This window comes from Pinus tabuliformis, chromosome 3_1 (assembly GCF_031772625.1).
Source record: "Pinus tabuliformis cultivar Carrire ecotype Pingquan chromosome 3_1, CPIR1, whole genome shotgun sequence".
In the NCBI taxonomy this organism is placed as follows: Eukaryota; Viridiplantae; Streptophyta; class Pinopsida; order Pinales; family Pinaceae; genus Pinus; species Pinus tabuliformis.
In genome coordinates this window covers 258,231,140-258,250,745 of record NC_142301.1, presented here as the reverse complement: position 1 = coordinate 258,250,745, position 19,606 = coordinate 258,231,140, and the positions used below count along the sequence as shown (strand labels likewise).

The 19,606-nt window shown below is 39.2% G+C and overlaps 1 protein-coding gene across 1 annotated transcript in view; it reads left to right on the top strand.

Annotated features, from left to right (window-relative positions):
• The window catches only part of LOC149186782 (U2 small nuclear ribonucleoprotein auxiliary factor-like protein), a 287,216-nt gene that overhangs the window by 152,166 nt on the left and 115,444 nt on the right, over positions 1-19,606 (top strand). Inside the window, exon 4 of the mRNA XM_089411123.1 lies at positions 7,514-7,560. Coding sequence (XP_089267249.1) covers positions 7,514-7,560 — 47 coding nt within the window. The remainder of the gene's footprint in view (positions 1-7,513; positions 7,561-19,606) is intronic.

Here is a 19,606-nt window from a genome sequence, read left to right as displayed (position 1 = left end):
GAAGTGTTAAAGTAGAATTCATGACTGTCATGCTCTGCTTTTAAGTTTGTTTAATTTCAATGTTTTCTGCTGTTTAAGGAGAATTCAAAGTTATTGTTTGCTCTCCTTAGCTCCTCACCTGTCTTTCTCATCCATTCACCTCAATCTAAGGCATCAATACTGTATCCTATCTCGCCCCAAAGAACCCCCTGCAGAAACTGTGTCCTATCCCCGCACCCAAAATTGCCACTCCTCAATTTGCCACCAAAAACCCTAAAAATTCCAAATCAACCCTTTTGATCAGTTTACTAGCCTAAAATCAGTGTTACCCTATTGGTTATCTCGCCCATTGAAGATCTTTATTGAGATAGACCGGAGAGAGCCCTCTCCCGCCCCGTAGGGTTAGCTACGAGGCTAAGTGGTTTGATGTTGCCTTGAGGTTTACCTTTCTCAGCCTGAGGTGAAATTTCAAGTGCTAACAGAATCTTTATTGAGAAGTTACATGACCCAAACTTTGTCTCAGAAATGCCTTCAACATCAAATGACAACACCTCCAAACGTGTACCCAATCATGTTGTACGTTTCTGCAGTGAATGAGCATGATAGTCTTCACCAACCAATTCGGATAGGCTCTTCTAGCCTCGATCTATCCTCGCATTTCATGTAGATCCCTCATACTTTGTTGTAGTGATGATTAGGACTTGATTATAGGTCTTCGAAAGGCAACGATATCGACTGCCCAGAACAACGAGGGTAGAAGCCTTTGATTTTAGACGAATGCACATATGAGAATAGAGTTAGGGCTCTCCTAGCCCTACGATACCCTCGCACCTTTCAACATCAATCTCCTTCTTGTATTTGCGGCTAGAACAACCCTTCAACCCAACCATACAATTATGAAACGCAAGACCCTAATCCAGATCTGAATGCCATGAGGGAGAGCAGACTCGTTGATGTCTTCGCATGAGGGAACATACCTCCTCACTTGCTGCGGCTACCCTTCCTTCCTTCGACCTTATTGCTGCTGCTCCTCTTCGTGAGTGAGAGTGAATGAATTGTGTTTTAGGAGGAGCCAAACGTAGCCTATATATAGGCTTACCCTTTCATCCATTGAGCCGACATGAGCCTAGATTAGGCTGACATGTCCTTTGATTAATTAATTAGGCCGACGTGAATCTGGAAGGCTTCCATAGTTTTTCTTTGAGCAGTTTCCTTGCAATAAATCTGTGGGTACACGTTGGAGTATTTCATTGATGATCTAGAAGGACTTACATTCATTACATTTACATGAATAATAATACATGACTGTCTTCATTTTACATGACTTGTCTAGGGCTCTCAATTGGAGCAAAAATAATTCTTTGATACAAAAATACATCGTTACAATATTTGACATAATGAAGACCGAGCCTAGTTACACTATTTTTAAGAAGGGGCCATAGCGAAGATGATATGCTTGAGGTTGCCATTCATAAGAGATTTATAAGTTTGATTGTTGATATCTCTATCTTTTGGTTAAAGAAGATGATCACATGGAGTAGGTTGCATCCCGTCATTCCCTTTTCACCCATGATTCCCTATGTGTGGTCATTTCGTTTTCCCACCTCCCACCCTTGCGACCTTCCATATGGCCATTCATGCCCTTACCTTTGGATCTATTGCATGAGTAAGCAGAGTAGGTGTTCTCATATTGATTGGATGATATGTTGGTTGCATTGGGTCTATGATTACACTTAGTACTTGCGTAATATCATATGCATGTTAGAATAAGATGCATTGCATGTTGATTTCCGCATTAGAACTAATGTCATATGATATTATCATGCTAAATTAGATGCATTTAGATTAGAATTGCATTTAACAATAAATTTTATTTCCTGTCGATTTTTATGGCCTAATATAAGCATGGGCGATCATGAGACGTTGCAAAAACATGCTACCCCGTGTGCTTGAATCTTTGATGTGTAGGTAACAAGTTTGTGGTCCTAAGAGATTGTTGGAATTCTCATGACCTCCCCATTCAAGTACTTTTGTGCATTCTTCTGAGAGATCATGTCCTAGTTGGAGCTAGATGTTACCCACCACTTGTGGGTGATATCCATAGGAGAAATTTTTTCTCCTAGATGGTCCTCAGTCGGTAGCCAACAACCCCTTGTAGCCACCAGATAGCTCAATGTGCCACCATCCCCACCACCTGAGCCGACCATTATGCTCCCTTGCCCATCTGTTATGATCATTATGTATGGCCTTTCATTATGTAGTTGGGTATTTTGGCTTACTTATCATCGACACTTTTGGGCATGGATTAGTGGGGGGATTTGGCAAAAAGAATGGGCTTGGTTTGTACTTGTCTCCTTTGTCCAACTTGGTGGTTAACCTTGTATCCTAGTCCCGTGGGATCACCTTTATTGGCTACTAGCTTTAGGAGTGGCATTACATGGGAAATCCCAATTTTGGTTGTTTGGCCCCGTTTCCCGACCCCAGGTACATCACTCCCCTTCACTCTTTATAACCCCTTTCACAATGTTTCGCATCTGGATCGACATTTGTCCATTGGGTCCACAAGGAGTTAGCCTCCCCCTCCCCTTGTCCACACTTTGGGTCGGACCTGCAAAGATGCCCCAGAGGTTGATGCAGCTAAAAAAAAAGTACAAGGCATAATTTCGCCACTCTCAATAGGAAATGTACCAGAAGATGCAAAAGATGGCTGGGACATGCAAATTTAGCATGTGGGCAAAAGCCAACATGAGTTCTACCCTCGATCATTATGGCAATCACCTTGGTTCCTAGGGCCCCTATATGAGCCCCCTTCATCATTAAGGAACCCATGTTTATTGCAACCCCTGGTGGACGATGAATTGCTCAACCTTAAGGGGGTATTCACTGCTACATCATTCACATCATGCTCTCATCCCCTGGGCCCCCTAGCAGTTATATAAGAAAAATCAATAAAAGGCAAAGTCATATGAAGAAGGGTAGAAAAACAAAGGTCAGGGTAATTCATGTACCATGATTGCTCCGTCCTACATTCATACACCCAAATTTGGGCTTCTATCATCATGGCTACCCTTGTACTGTGGCATGTGACTTCCCTTGATGTCCCACTCCGTTCCATCATTATATCACATGACACCTGCCACTTGAGGGATTTACCATGGACTTGTCACTCCCTTAGAGGTTGAAACCACTTAATAGAGTCCTTGATTAACCTCCTTCTTGAACTTGGAGACACTTGTACGTTCTAAAGCCCATTATGGAAGGGCATGCCATTGTGAAGTGTCCACTTGGTTCCATGATTTGTAAGCTCATTTACTCAATTACATTGATGATTTGTTGTACTGGAAGGTGAGGAGACGCATTGGATCTTATACAGGATTGTAGGTGGGTCTTCGTCTTGGGGTTTGGTCTCCCTATACGGGGTCCAAGCCCTCTAGAGGGTCATATTGGAATTTGTAGGGTGAACGTAGAGAGCCATTGGCCTCCACTATAACAGAGAGAAGATAACCACATCATGGGATCCTTCAGCTCAGCTCAATACTCGTTCGTGTTTCGTTTATTTGACGATGATGATGTACCTGGACTACCATGCCCAATCGGCTACACACTTGCACCACACACTTGGCAGTTATTTTAGGGCCCAGATGAGGATGTGTCTCACCATGGGAGAGAAAAGGAGGGCTTGCATCATTGTTCCAACCCTTACAGATGGGATATAGGCTTGTTCAATCCACTTGGAGACCCATGATGATGTTTTTGTGACTCCACAACCACTTGGGGGCACTATAGGTTATTTGCTTGGAGATGAAGGGGCCAACCCCTTCATTACTATTTTTGGAGCCCTTCCATCCATTTTGGCACATGTTGGACTTCACCAGGCCTTCCAATGACCCTCATAGCTATTGTATTATCATTTCGGCCCTCCTGAGAGGTTTATTTTTCATGCTATGGAGTTATTTGGTGGGCTTGTCACCAATTAGGGTGTTATTTTTCACATTAGAGACAATTTTAGGGGTTTGCTAGGCTATTAGACTCATTGATCTATTAGAGGCTCATATAAATACACGTGAGGCCTCATTTGTAACTCATCATGACTTGGATATGGATCGATTTTTCTTTTGGAATTTTGCTATAGCTATTGAAGGACGAATTGGAGATTATTTAATGCATTTTGATGTTTGGGTTAATGCTATTCTATTTTGTAGGTTCTCTCCTGCAAATGTGATGGATGGATATACTTTTTCTGCCATGTAGGTTTCTCTTTTATGCGAAATTTTCATTATATGTTTAATGTATGAAAAACTGCATCATGATGTTGCTTCTGCTCCAAATTTTGCGAAAATCTTGAATCACTTTGGTAGTCTTGATCTATTGCATGCATTATTCATTGGGCAAGAAAAAGCGAATGTTCCTAGGGTTTTTTTTTGAAAACCTAACCCTAAAACTCCATTTTTTGACAAGTCGAAGTATAAATCCTTGTAGCTAGGTAGTTGTTTCATTAGGCCATGTGAAACTGCAATTAGCCTCCTTGATAGAACAAAACCCTAAATCAATCTCATTCTTGACTCCATTCTCCCAATAGAGTAAGCACTATTCCCAGTTCCATGGTGATCACATTAACTTAACGAAATATCATTCTTTCACCTCTTTTCTTTGTTCGCTAAGGATAAGGAGATTTTTTAGGGATTCGTGTGAAATTTTAGGGAGGAGGAATTCTAGGATTCAATCCGAACAAATTTCTTCATTTATGTCTCCTCTAGGTATCCTCTAGTTTTGAACGAATTCCGATGGTGGAATTTGAAATAAATTGATGCCCTAGCTATCACACGAAGAGGTAACCCTTGAAGCTCCTTTGACTTGGGGATTTCTTGAAGGTTTCCCACTTTGTAGTTCATCATTCAAAGCCTTTTCTTTTAACTATAGGTTATCATTGGATGAGCCTTTACCATGATATATCTCTCAACCCTTAGTCTCTTATAGTATTTATCTCAAGGGGTTTTTTGTGGAAAGTCACCCTAGGCTCGCCCAAAACTCACACTTTAATTGAATCTTTCCATTGAATGAGCCATCCTTGCCTCACTTTGAACCCTAGTATAAACACATCAATCATAAGTGAGGGATTTTTGAAGTTTTGATCTTAAGCATTCATCATTTTTTGAATATTCCTAAACTCGAGGTCATCCTTCCCTTAAGCCTTTCTTGGAGAGCCCTTCTTTTGCTTCTAAAACAAGAAACCTATTATCTAAGCCTCATGTTTGAATGGGCATTGGAAATCACATTGCGCATCATTATTGACCTCATCATTTTAGTGATTTCCCTATACCGGGACTCCTCCCATCGGTGAAAATCTTTAAAGCACTGGGGACATTGTCCGAGGTGACAGTTGGTCTTGTCCCATTGTTGTCACTTGATCTAGTAGTAGTCCCTTTGGAACCCCTCGTAGGACCCTTGCAAAATTAAGCTGTAACAAGGCCATTCAATTGTGTCTCCTTCACTTGTTGGTTCCCAACAAGTGGTTTATCTTTTCATCCATAGGGACTACCCCCCTTAGTCGGCAATTAGGAGACAAATTAAACAGAGAGGATAGGGATCCGAGTGACAACTTCTGTCCTGAGCGTTGTCGCATTCTCGTGTTCAATATGAGCGACATGTCCCTGTCCTTGGATTTGCATCCCCTTTTTTGGAAACTCCTCCCAAAGCCACATGTGTTGTGAACTCTACTTAGTGCCTCATCAACCTTTCTCAAGTGGTTGAGAGCACTAGTTTGACTAGAGACAAGGAAAAACATGTTTTCTTTTATTTAATTTCTTGTTTTTTTGTCGTTTTTCTCACCTTTTCGAGGAAAATTGATTTTTCCTAAAGAAAAAATCAAAATTCTCACCCAAAAGGGGTTCTAAGGTAATATGGGTACTCTGAGGATGAAAATCGAGTACCTAGATGTCTTATGAAACATTCTAGTACCACTTTTTATTTATGACATGAAATTTATTTTAAAATTTTCTTTTTGTGGGAAATTTTTAATTATTAAAAAATCCTTTAAAACCAAATGCAATTCCGTAAGACTCGATATAATGCCTAGCATGGTAATATACATTGATCCTAGACTTAAATAGCACCTTTAGGGCCCAGGGATTAAGACACAATCTAGCTTTGGAGGATGTGAGTGAAAAAACTCAATTAATTATTAATCTCTAAAAAGCAAAACATAATTAAATGAAAAAAACACTCTGGAGCAACTTCCTTATACATAAGTTCATCATGGTAGTGACATCTTTTACAATTCCCTCATGGGGTACAGAAATTGCATAGAGAAAGAAGAGAGAAGAAGTTGGGGCAAAATTGCCCTGCAGGACTTTTGGACTTGAAACTTTGACCAGTGCCTTGTCCAACTTTGATGTTTCTCTTCCTTTCTCTGCTAGGTACATCTGGCAGGTAGCATTGGACATTCTGCATGCTATGTATATAGCACTCTCTATACACAATATCATGTGTACCAAATCTATATTTCTCGGGATTGGAATCTGGATCAGGCTCAGTGAACCCTTCAGCTTGGATTTGTTTTAACCTCAGTCACAAAACTCGAAGTTGACTTGGAAAAATTAAAAAATACATAAATATTCAAAATATTTTATTAAAAGAAATATAAATTCATGAGTAAGAATGGATATATGAACAATTCGATGCCAAATATGCAAATTTGATACTTTATATTGCATGCAGGGGTGAAAATAGGAAAAATCACATTTAAATACATAATTTAAATGTTCTGGGATACTTATTGGTAATGTTTTGAGAAACTAATTCATAGATTTAGACATAATACATAAATGTTGAGGCAATAGATGGCCAATAAAGTCCAAAACTCATCCAACCCAGATATAGGTAGTAAGCATTGTCAGGAGTCATGAGCCATGACTCATTAGGATCACCATCATATGCTGATTCCTCAAGAATGTCATTTGTATTAACCTCTGCTTCTGTTGAAAAACTCCCTTTTGAGGGGCTATCCCCACAGTTTCTCCACCTTAACTCATCCACATTCAGTGGTTTAGGAGGTTCTAAGTCCATTTAGATAAAGTCACATTTTGTGGAAAAGTTGGTGGATGACTCTTTGCAATCCAATCCAAGGAGAGATCGATCTACTCCAAGACTATGTGATCCTCATAGATGATTTTGACAATTGATCGTGCCTCATTGACAGTCATATTACTTGAAAATCAAATCATTTAGCTGTTTTTGTAAGGAGTATAATTTCTTTGTTTGAATGCACTCAGATCCTCAAATATACTCCAATTGTGTTTACACCTAGAAACGTGACAATGACATTAAGGGTGAAGTGATATGAGTAGATTATTTTTGCATTTTCTTCTTTCCAACTTTTCAGTGCATGCTTAATTTCAGTAAAATACTATTCTAATTAGTATGCTTTCTTGTAAACCATACTTTCTTTGAAACATTCTTCCACTGGAGCTTCTTTAAGAGCCATACTTTTCTTCTACTGGCTGATAGATCTTTTACATGCTCTTTGTTTGAACAGAACAAGGACGCATATCTCAGTTGACGGCCACTTTGGCTGTAGAAAAGGTATGTAAAAGTCCTTTATATACACTTAATTGAGAAATCCATATCTACGTCACTCAGCAGAAGGTGTGACTAGAGTCTAAAACAGACACTGATAACGTTTTGAAAATTGTGTTACTGAAGGTGATTTGTGTGCTTATTTCATCTGTGGGGTTAACTGTGCTTATCTTTTGCAATGACTCGACCTATGTTAATTTCTGTCTATGTAAGCTTATATGTTCATCTATCAAATTACTGACCTACCTATTTCTGTGAGGCTCTTGAGAAAGCATGGTAAGGCCCTCTTTAGATAGCATAAGAAAAAGGTTTGATAAGATATGATACAATAGATAATGTATTAATGCCCAAGAAATGACCACAAAAGTAGGTCAGTGGGACTAAAAGGAGTGCATCAGTGTAAATACAATGTGCGGGTGTGAAAGCAAGTCATAAATCTAAAATAACATGGAATATAACCATCAGGATAACATGTTGAAATTTCTTTATAAATGCAATACAAAAATAATCTCGAGCTTCACCAAAATATTGTATATTAACACCTGGGCTAGATATTGTGTATTGTGCTTTAATTGCAGACGTTTAGAGGATTCCATCTCAAAAATAGCTACAATTTGCAGAAGATGAATTTATAGTATAGAAACAACATTATTTAACAGTATTAAACCTTTAGTTTCTTTATTATTTTCTTAACTACCTTCTAAGTCATGGGATCTGCCCACACCTCTTTTTGAAATGTATTTAGAAAAAGGCTATATTTACAGCATGGAATTATAATTTTCTTATCAGAATCTGCCAAGAAATACTTGGAAATGGTTTACTGGCTCTTGCTGTTCTCTTTCTGGAAACAAGAGGTAGGATGTACATTTTGACGATGTATACGTGGAGTAAAAAATGTAAGGTTTAAATTCATAATAATAATAATAATAATTATCTAATTTTAAGGTCACAGCCAAGCCAAACACCAAATTGGTGTATGAGACCCCCTTGTTTACGGGACAAGGGACTTGCCTTTGTGCAACAATTTGATTGCTGGAGTCTACAAAGATGTACATACTCTACCCCCCTCTGGATTTGAACATGTGACCCCTTATGAAGAAGCACATGCTCTTAACCATTAGGCCTATATCTAATGTGGACGAGTCACCCACTAATCCTAGATGGAATTTACCATTACCTTGCATGTGCAAACTGTTGGAATATTCACCAATATTTGGGGGGGGGGGGGGGAAGGGTTGTGAATCAATTTTGGTTACTTTTTAACATATAAATAATATCATGTAAACATTAACAATTAACAATACCATTCAACAATGCAGAACATCACACACAATACTCGAGATTTTTACGTGGAAACCCAAACGAGAGAAAACCACAAAACACTATTATTATATATCTTAAGGATTACATAAAAAACACCAACTTCCAAGATTTTCCAACATCAACTGGAAGGAGGCACCAATCCCCTGATTTTATCAGTTCCAACTGAAACGATGCACCAACACCCTCTGCTGCACAAGAACCAACTTGCCTTAGCACCATCCTGCCACTCTAAAGAATGAAGATATTCTTAGCCACCAACCTAAAGGAGTCTTCGGTCTCCTCCGTGCACAACCCTACCACCTTGAAGATAACAAAATAGATTATGCTACTTAGCCATTGCACATGATCACTGTACACACAACCACTGCTATGATCACCTGTCAAATCACTGTTGTTAATGACCCTGAATTGCCACTGCTTCTGTCCAATAGTTAACTTATGTTATGCTGTCACAACACTGTCGACCTGCAAATACTGCCATTGTCACAGCCAATCTTGCAAGTACTTCCTTTGCTGTAATCACTATCACTGAAAGATGTCCATGCCCAACTCAACATGTTCATCAATCTTGTCAGCCAGATCCCCTTCTTGGAACTTGTTTTGTCATTGTATCCAAAACTTCTATAACCTGCTCATAAGCCTTTACAACTTATAATAAGATTTCAATCATCAAAACACAACATCAAGACTTCTTAGGTCTCTACGATTGTTCATTACAGACCCTTGATTGTGACGCTTCTTCCAGAATTCAATTTGGACTAAAAACTATTGATGCAAGTAGCATTGGAAGGTCTTACAGAATTGCTTGGTGTCTTAGCATGCAGAAGACGTTATTTGCCTCTTCTAGTGATTTTTATCTTATTTCCTAAGTTTTCAGGAAAAGTACAATAATTAAAGTCAATTAATTATTGTGGACTATAAGGATAAATCATTTAATTATTTAAGTGACATAGAAATAATCTCAACTGCTGATCTTCAAGATGTTTCTAGAAGGAAGATTCAGGATGTTTTTAGAGGGGAGAGTGGGGTTAGATATTTGGACTCAAATGTTGAATTTTGTAACTATGGTCGGTCTTCATAATTACTATTTTAAACTTTAATGTATTTTGTAAGCATGTTCTTTAGGCTTGGGTCAAAAAGTGTTAAATTTTGGTATGTTCTATGCTTAGAGCAATTTACTTCAATTTTTCATATTAGCCCAATGTCAATGTTCAGATTAGCAATCACATCAGCATGATAGTAAAGTGCAGATAGAACATAAACCTAAACAGTGGAAGACAACCTAAGACAAGAGGACACAAGATGTGCCACCAGCCAGGGACAAACCCCAATGTGCGGAAACCCTTGATCAATTCTTCTTATATTATTCAATAGTTCAGCAGAGAGAAAGAAATAGAGTACAATGATTTGAAGTCAATACTTGACTTGCCAAATAGGAGCTCAAAGATCTTCTCCATGAAAATGACACAATGAGGTTAGAATTCTGACACCAAGGACTGAAGATATGCAGCAGATGATAGGCCTAGAACAACTCAACCAATTACCCAGAATACTGAGGCTTTCCTTCAATAAGACTCTCCTTCCTTCGCTGCTTCACTGATCATGACAAGGCTGCTAATCTGGCATCTTTCATACACTGCAAGGACTAGTGCATTTCATGGCAGACCTGGTCACTTGTTAGGGCACAAGCTCTGAGTGGCACAACACCTTAAACATACCCCACAGTTCACCTATTTACTGCTAGCCTTCTAGCCTTCATACAGTCCTCCAATGATACGCTGCCTTATAGGCTGCTAACCTTTTGAACACAACTCCTAAAAAGGCCCCAACTGCTGGTTATGGCCTGCGGCCTAGCCCAGCAGTGGACTGTAGCTTTGGTCCCTTCAAACAGTGATCCAAACAACCCTTAAACAACAGTCTGTAGCTCCTCCTTTTTGCAGATTCTTCTGCCCAACATACCGAGTTCAAGAACAGCTTGATCATACCCAAACAATCCTGAAACAGGCTATGCTGTCACCTACAACAATGTGATTTTATCATTCATCATGACAGCGGCTTAGGTGACTGCAGCTAGGTCTCTTTTGAGCTGCGTATGAGGCCTCCTTCTAGGCTGCAACTTAGGCCTCCCTCTTGCTGTGACTAAGCCTTCTTTTGACTGCGGTTAGGACAACTTTTGACCAGCAGATTATGTCTCCTGTAGCTGCGTATTAGGGTCTAATTGCTGCGGAGTTAGGGTCACTCTTTAGCTGTGAATTAGGGCTCAATAGACTGCGGATTTAGGCCTTCTTAAGCTGTGGATTAGGGCTCCTTTGGAAAGTGTAGGAGCCTCTCTTCACTGTGGTTTTATCCCCTTTAGGACAGAGAATTAGGGCCTCCTTTAATCTGCGGCTAGGGCATCTCTCTTTGTCTCCTTTTCTCCTGCGTCTAGGGCATCATCATCTCGACCTCTCTTTCCACCAGACCCAAACGAGTGGATAGAGATCTTGAGTGAAGTGTGTGTGAAATGACTTGAAGGCCACCTCTATTTATAGTGCAAGGTTGAGGTTGACTAGGGTAATTTGGTTGCTGGCCGACCTTGACAAATTGTCAAGTAATACAAATAAATTCATATCTCCATGAATACATGTCGGAATCGGATGATCTTTAGATCAATCCTACGCCTCTCGATGAGAGGAATCCAAGAAAAATATCAGCTGCCATAAATAAGATCACCCACATGGAGTTTGGCCCTAGTTGCCAATTTTAACAAAAAGAAAATATTAAAAGACACGTTCTTCATGTCAATTGTAAAAGATAAAAATTTGAATTTGTAAAAAATGAATTTTAGGATTAAAAATATGAAGTTGACCGTTTCTTAGTCAAGTCGGCCTAGTGTCTAAAAGGTACCCATTAGGCTAGCACACACACACACACACACACACACACATATGAATTTTTGTGTTAGTACTTCTGTTGAGGGACCGAAATTCTTTGTGCTCTGTTGCAAGAACGAATCTCTGTGATGGATGAAAAGGAGTAGGACGAAGTGCTGAACCAAATCTTTGTGTTGAATGAAAAGAGAAGATGAAATGCTGGACTGAATCTCTGTGAAGGGTCCAAATTTTCTATGGAAGAATCAAGTTCTATGGAAGGAAAAAGGCCTAATTATAAGCAGACCTATTCAGATCAAATTTTGTGGGCAAATGACTTGATTAGGAGGATGGACCAGGTTTGACCTAGTGTTTGACGAAGATGTATCTCTATTGAACTAAAGAATTTCTCTGTTGAAAAGGTTGTTGGGTTTTGCCGGGGTAAACTCTTGTGTTCCTTGTTTTGGCTATCTCTTCATGATTCTTTTGTCATAAATGTTATACTGTTGATGTCTTTTGGTTATTTACTTAATGATGAAATCATGAATAAAATGTGTAAAAGAATTAAATTATTAGAAGTACTTACTAGTATAGAAGGCCCTATGGAAATCAACATCAATGAAGGTTATAAATGGAGGTTAGCAATGAATGTGAACACACAACGAAGAGCACAAGTGTGTGAGTGATTTTCTCTGTAGTGAGAGTGGCTCAGTGACCAATCTGCAGAGAAGGAGGAAGTATGAGTGGGTTTCAGTGAATCTAGGAGGGTTGAGTTGGAGGAGATTGTTGGAATCACAATCTCTGTTACACAAAAACCTGCAGGGTGGCAGTTAATGAACACATCGCCAGAGTTAACGGATCCACGAGAGGTAGTTAAGCACATGTTGTGAAACATGTGGGGAGTGTTGGTTTATCCAATGTCCCTAATGCGAGTCGAGTGTGATTCGAACTTGAGACCTTTGGTTCTGATACCACTTGTTGGAATTATGATCTTCGTTACACCAAAACTCGTAGGTGTTAGTAAACGGACACATCGCCAGAGTTAACAGATCCATGAGAGGTGGTTAGGCACATATCGCGAAACACGTGGGGAGTGTTGGTTTATTCGTCGTTCAATAGAGATTGTAGGGGTGAGTTTCCGGAAGGAGATCATATTTGTTTGGAGGAGGCTGAGTTGCTGGAGTGTTGGTGTTTTTCCGGTGCACATTAGTGGCTGGGCACAGATCGAGTTGCTGGAGGGCACATATCTGCTTGTTGGAGGTCGATTTCTTCAAAGCAATTTCATCTGGTGGCAGATTTCCTTGAGGCCGATTTACGTGGGCCGAATTCATTCTAAGGGAGCCGAGTTGCAGGTTCCAGATTGCATTTTTCCTTGTATCTTTGTGGGTTGAAAAACCCAATTTTTCTGGATAATGAAATGACGAAGAATTGTTTATGGGTTACTTAATTTTGCAGTGTGTGATTGATCTCTCTAGTTTATTTTTGCTGCATATTTTTAATTCTAGAAGTTAAAATGATCTTAATTTTTGGTGATTCAATTATTATTTCATTAGTGATTATTTCTTTAGAACGATTTCATCTTGTGGCAGATTTCCTTGGGGCCAATTTACTCGGGCTGAATTCATTTTTGAGGGAGTCGAGTTGCAGGTTTCAAATTGTATTTTTCCTTGTATCTCTGTTGGTCGAAAAACCCTCAGATAATGAAATGAAAGAGAATTGTTTGTGGGTTAATTAATTTTGCAATGTGTGATTCATCTCTCTGGTTTATTTTTGTTGCATATTTTTAATTCTAGAAGTTAATGATACCAGTGATTTAAGTTTTTGGTGATTTAGTTATTATTCGGCTGCTCCCGAATTAGTGGATCACAAAATAAGGGCTCTTACACTAAAGGCGACTAAATATTGTTTTACTCAAGATGGCCTTGGTTGGATGAGCCTGGATGGAATTATTCTTCGATGTGTAAACCACATGGAATCTGAGAATTTGATCAAAGAATTTCACATAGGTTTTTTTGGGGGATATTATGTTGCTAGGACCATCACACACAAAATATTGAGAGCAAGGTACTACTAGCCTACTATTTTCGCTGATACTTTGAACTTTGTCAAGAAGTGCCAATTGTACCAATTGTTCACTGGTAAACAATACCTTCCTGCTCTACCCCTTAAGAGTGTTAGAAGTTTCTTTCTAATAATGGGGTCTTGATTTCATCAGAGAATTTCAATATAATTCAAGCAACAGGCACAAGTGGATCCTCACTGCCACGGACTATTTCATGAAATGGGTCGAGGCCATACCTATTGTTAATTTTCCATAAGTTTTGTTGTTATAATTACTTGAAACAATGTATCATTCAATTTCATTCACCCTAGTAGTAGTTACATAATTATAGATAGAACAATATATAGTAATGCACAATAGAAGATAACCAAGCATAATGAAACAAATATTTTTGGTCAAAGGCTAGGGAAAAACCCCACAAGGGAGAAAACCCAAAATCAATTCTTCTTCTTCTTAGATATTCAATCAATGTTCAGCTGAGATACATAATCCAATTTGTACATCCATAAATAGTCAAAGTCAACCTTTGATTTTCCAAGTCAACCAAGTCAAATCTAGTCAAATGAGAGAGAAAAATCAACAGTCTGTTACCAGTCAATAGTTTTGTCAAAGGGCTGAATTTCAGCCTATAACTTCCATAGTCAACCTCGATCAAATCACAGTCAAAGCATGTAGTCAACGCGCTAGTCAAACACTGCGGTCAAACCAAGTCAATGAGCCAAAACAGGAGCGAATATCTTAGTCGAAGATGGTCAACGTATCACTTTAATTTTCCGTCTCTTTCAATAGTCAATATCTTGGTCAATTTGTCCTTGTAATTCTCGGTCAAAGGAGAGAGAGTTGACCTGCGATCAACCTCAGTCAACATGCCCAGAATAGAGATGAAAAGTGCGGTCAAACAGAGTCAAAGTCTCCTGCGATGTTTAGCGTCCAACCACAGTCAAAACCCTTGGTCAAACATATCCTGAAAAACCGAAGTCAACGCAAGTTAAAGCAAGTCAAAATAGAGAGAGATGTTGGTCAACACAGAGAAGAAAATGTTGCTTTGACTACTTCGCACGTGTGAGCAGACTCTTGCGAATTTCAGATTGAATTGATGTGATGAGATGCTCCAAATGAGGCTCAATGAAGTTCTATTTATATGCATTTTAGGATGTGGCTGTTCACACATGTGGGGTCGACTTGATGTTCATGAGGCCGACTTGGTCAAACTGATTGAGCCGAGAGGCTCATTCTACAACCTAGTATGATGTGTAACCTTGTTTGTGTGTCATCAAAGTTGAAATTTTGCTCATGTAAGCTAAAACAATTTTTTTAAAAAATCCCAAAAAAAAAAAATTAATAACTATATAAAACATTTAAATTATATCTACTCATAAAAAAAATTGCAAGTGAAGAATTTGGATCCATCTCGGCTCATGTTAGATCCGTATTTGAGATGGATCTATGCTGGTAAATATGAATTTTTTCATCATTTTGCGAATGAAATTATGACCAAAGCTGCCAATTTCAACACTCCCTCTCAACTAGGGAGGAATTTCCGGCTGCATCATAAGTCTCATCTTAAATGTACATGTCTCAACATATGGGACGTTGATAGCTACACCATCATCTCATCTCAACTCAGCTGAACAATGATGACTCCATCTATAGAAGAAGAAGAATGATCCACATTAACAATAGGGGGGATCGATTTACCACAATCAAGTCCATGGCAGTCATAAATGACCTTGGTAAAGATCACACACCCTATGTCCACTGACTAATTCTCACCCAACTTGATCCTCAACGATCAAGTGGTAGAACTCCTGCATCCAACAATGAGGGGAGATCAATTTACCACAACCGACTCCATGGAAGTCGCGTCTGACATTGGTAAAGATCACACACACCTAAGTCTCCTCACCCATTGGCCAGATGGGTGGTAATCCTGGCAAGCTTAACCATCTCAATATGGCCCTTGGTCAATAATGACACAAAGGTGATTTGTGGGTAGGATGCATACTAGGGTACGTGCTTAACCAAATGCCAAATCCATGGCTCCAAGGATTACCCTTGTTGATTTTTGGTAGCATCGGATGTGCCCTAGCCATGAAAATTAGTGGAGAAGCTAAGGCACATGAGATCTCCAAGACCCAAAAATCGTTTGGATAAACTCCACCTGGATGGAGAGATATTAAAATAATCAATATTTTTAATGGAGTTCCTATGTCTAAACTTAGGAAAATTAAAATATTAATGTGTATTAATATAATATGGGTGAGAAAGTTCTAAATAACAAGGATCAAGCCAAATCTAATCTTAGCCGTTGATTAGGGACTTAATCTTGGTTGTTGAATTGTCAACATGAAAAGTATAAGATGAGGCTTGAGTGTCAGTTGGAGATACACCAAGATACCAAGAGAGATGTTGTAGCTCTGATACCACTTGTTATAGATCTAACCCAGAATTACTATAGATCTGATATGAAAATACAAGATAATGCAAATAAACCCATAAATAATATGAAATGATTATTTATTGATCAAACCCTTAAGGTAGGGCAACACCATATATTCACTCCTTAAGGAAGGAGAACACTCCACAAGCCATATGCCTGTTCATACAATAATCCTTCACTATATTCCTTGACATGGAGTCTGTAGCCTCTATATATGCTTCATACATACAATACCATGGGTCATTACCATGGTTCCCTCATACCATCAACTAATACCATGGGCCCATTACATTATTATTAACTACTTGTGGTCCCTTACATGATATAGGTTAACCACCTTATTTATTACTATGGCCCATCCCATTATTACATTATTACCTTGGGTACCTCCCTTGGTACCCCATATTATCCCCCCTAGGTATATAACACTCCACCCCCCTTAGCATGTTTCGTCCCCGAAACATGGGAAGAACACAAATAATAAGATCTACTCAAAAGAGTAGTCCACTGGTACCATGCACGTGCATCTAGCCATCCAAGAGAAAGGTGAACCCTCGATCTCGCTGGTGCCTCGCTCGCTTGAGATGGAAGTTGACCATGGTAGCTCTTCTGTGTTGATGTGTAGTAGGTGGATCTTCGCTCCTCGCTATCCATCATACGGGGTTGTTGTCCTTGTGGCTAATTGGTTGCCATCTTGTTGGTTGTTTTCTTGCGGGGTGATGTGGGTGATGATATGTTGAAGTTTTAACCCACGGTGTCTTTTTCTTTAATTCACCCTGCTGTGGTGCCTGTTGTGGTGTCTTCTTTTCCAATATGACTTCAACCACTGAGCCCTCCTCTGATGTATCAGCACCTGTAACCTTTTCTGCTTCAGCCTCTGTTTGTGTTTGATTGTCTATCATCACTGGCTCATCATCTAATACGTTAGACCCTAGAACATCTTCTCCTTCAGCCTCCATGGACTCTACCTGTTTATTAATGGAAATATCCTGTAATGTAATTTTCTTCTTTTTATACCAGAGCTTCAGGAATTTCTTCTGCACATTAATATTGATAGTACCCGCAGATTCCATCCAAGGATATCCCAAAACAACATCCATATTATCCATCTCTGAAGTATAAAAATCACCATGCAACACATATTTATCCATAGAAAGCTTCAAATCCTTGTAAATTTGAACATCCTTATCATCAACCTGTGTATTTTCAATTTGTTTTGCTGGAACTTGCAATTTTTTTTGCCAAATTAACATTGATGAAATTATGCTTGCAACTAGGATTTATAGAAACAATGATCTTCTCTTTCTGAATCAATCCATGAACCTGCAATAAGGAGACACCTGTAGCAAATAACCCCTTATGTGTCTCATTCTCTTTTTTTCTAGCCCGAGACCATTTGTTCAAAAAGAGTTTTTCAAATTCTGCATCTGAAAGTTTGGTCAACTGCTTGTGGTCAAGTGATAACCACCATTTTTCAGCCTCATCTCTCATATTAAGCTTCATTAGAATCTTCCAATGTGTCCCATGTATGTACTTGTATCTCTGTATGAATTCTTCAATAGTAGGACCATTATCTTTCCCTGTAAAATATAGCATCTCCATGAAGAGGGTTTGAGAAAAATTCACTTACTTGGCGAAAATTTGAAATTGTCACAGTTTCGTCAATATTGCTCAGAATCCCTATTATGACCTGTTTTCAGAAATGGAACAATCATTTTGCATCTTCCCATGTGATAGAAATCTTGATCCAGACACTAGAATTTCAGATCTGTGCTGCAACTCTCCCGCCGTCACCAAAATTTTTGCAAAAAAGCGCTGATTTTAAATCAGCTATATCTCCCTCATCTGGACTCCGGTTCGACCGATTTTTTTTTTTTGAAATCGGGTATTTTTTCACATAGAATCCAGATCTACAATTAGATTTTGCAGATCTTGCACCAGAACGTCCAGATCTGTGCCGCAACTCACTCGCTGCCCTGATATCTCCTTCATTCGGACTCTGATTCAACCAATTTTTTTTTTTGAAATCGGCTTTTTTTCATAAATAATCCAGATCTGCGATTAGATTTAGTAGATCTTGCACCAAAACGTACAGATCTGATCTGCACTCTCGCCGCCCCCGAAATCCTGCAAAAAATAATAAAAAAAATTTCTCCACTTTTGCCCAAGAAAGTGCTCTGATACCATTTGTTGTAGATCTAACCCGGAAATACTATAGATCTGATATTAAAATATATGATAATGCAAATAAACCCAGAAATGATATGAAATGATTCTTTATTGATATGAAAAGTGCTCTGATACCACTTGTTGTAGATCTAACCCAGAAATATATGATAATATAAATAAACCCAAGAATAACAAGATTAAAATAGATAGAAATGCTTCTTTATTGATATCAAACCCTTAAGGTAGGGCAACACCATACATTCACTCCTTAAGGAAGGAGAACACTCCACAAGCCATATGCCTGTTCATACAATAATCCTTCACTATATTCCTTGACATGGAGTCTCTAGCCTCTATATAGGCCTCATACATACAATACCATGGGTCATTACCATGGTTCCCTCATACCATCAACTAATACCATGGGCCCATTACATTATTATTAACTACTTGTGGTCCCTTACATGATATGGGTTAACCACCTTATTTATTACTATGGCCCATCCCATTATTACATTATTATCTTGGGTACCTCCCTTGGTACCCCATATTATCCCCCCTAGGTATATAACAAGAGATTAGTCAGTTCAATTTTCTGGGGCGAGGTTTGTTGAGGAAATCAAACCAGTGATTAGTTGCAGCGAGGGGCAGTTTGGCAAAAGGCCGAGAATACATAACAGAGAGGCAAAGATAGTGTCGAAGAGATAGTGTAGAGGCTAGGAACGCTGATGCAGAGGCAGCTAGCACTGACGCATAGGCTGAGGAGGCCAGCGCAAAGGACGTAGAGGGCCAAGAGGCTCATGCAGGCAACGTAGAAGGCTGCAGAGCTGACGTTGGGCTGAAGAGGCTGCGCTGAGGAATTTTCGTGGGGTAGACTGAGAGCTGACTAGCTGACGTAGAGCCATAGAAGGGTGACGCGGTCCTTGGAGGCTGATGCAGTTCCTGAGTGTAGTTTGGAGGTACTACTGCCGAGGGAATTCTCTGTTGGGTGAGCCATTTCTGGCACCCTAGTTGTATTCAGAAATCTGCATAATAATAAAACCCCATTTGCTGCACTGGTTTTCCCACATTGGGTTTTTATGGGGACGATTGTCCAAAAATAACGGTGTCCCTTGTGTTGTCTCAGTTTATTTCAGTGGCTGATTTGTATATTTGTGAAGGCTGTTATTGTGTTTATTTTGATGTTTATATGATTAAATAACTTGTTAA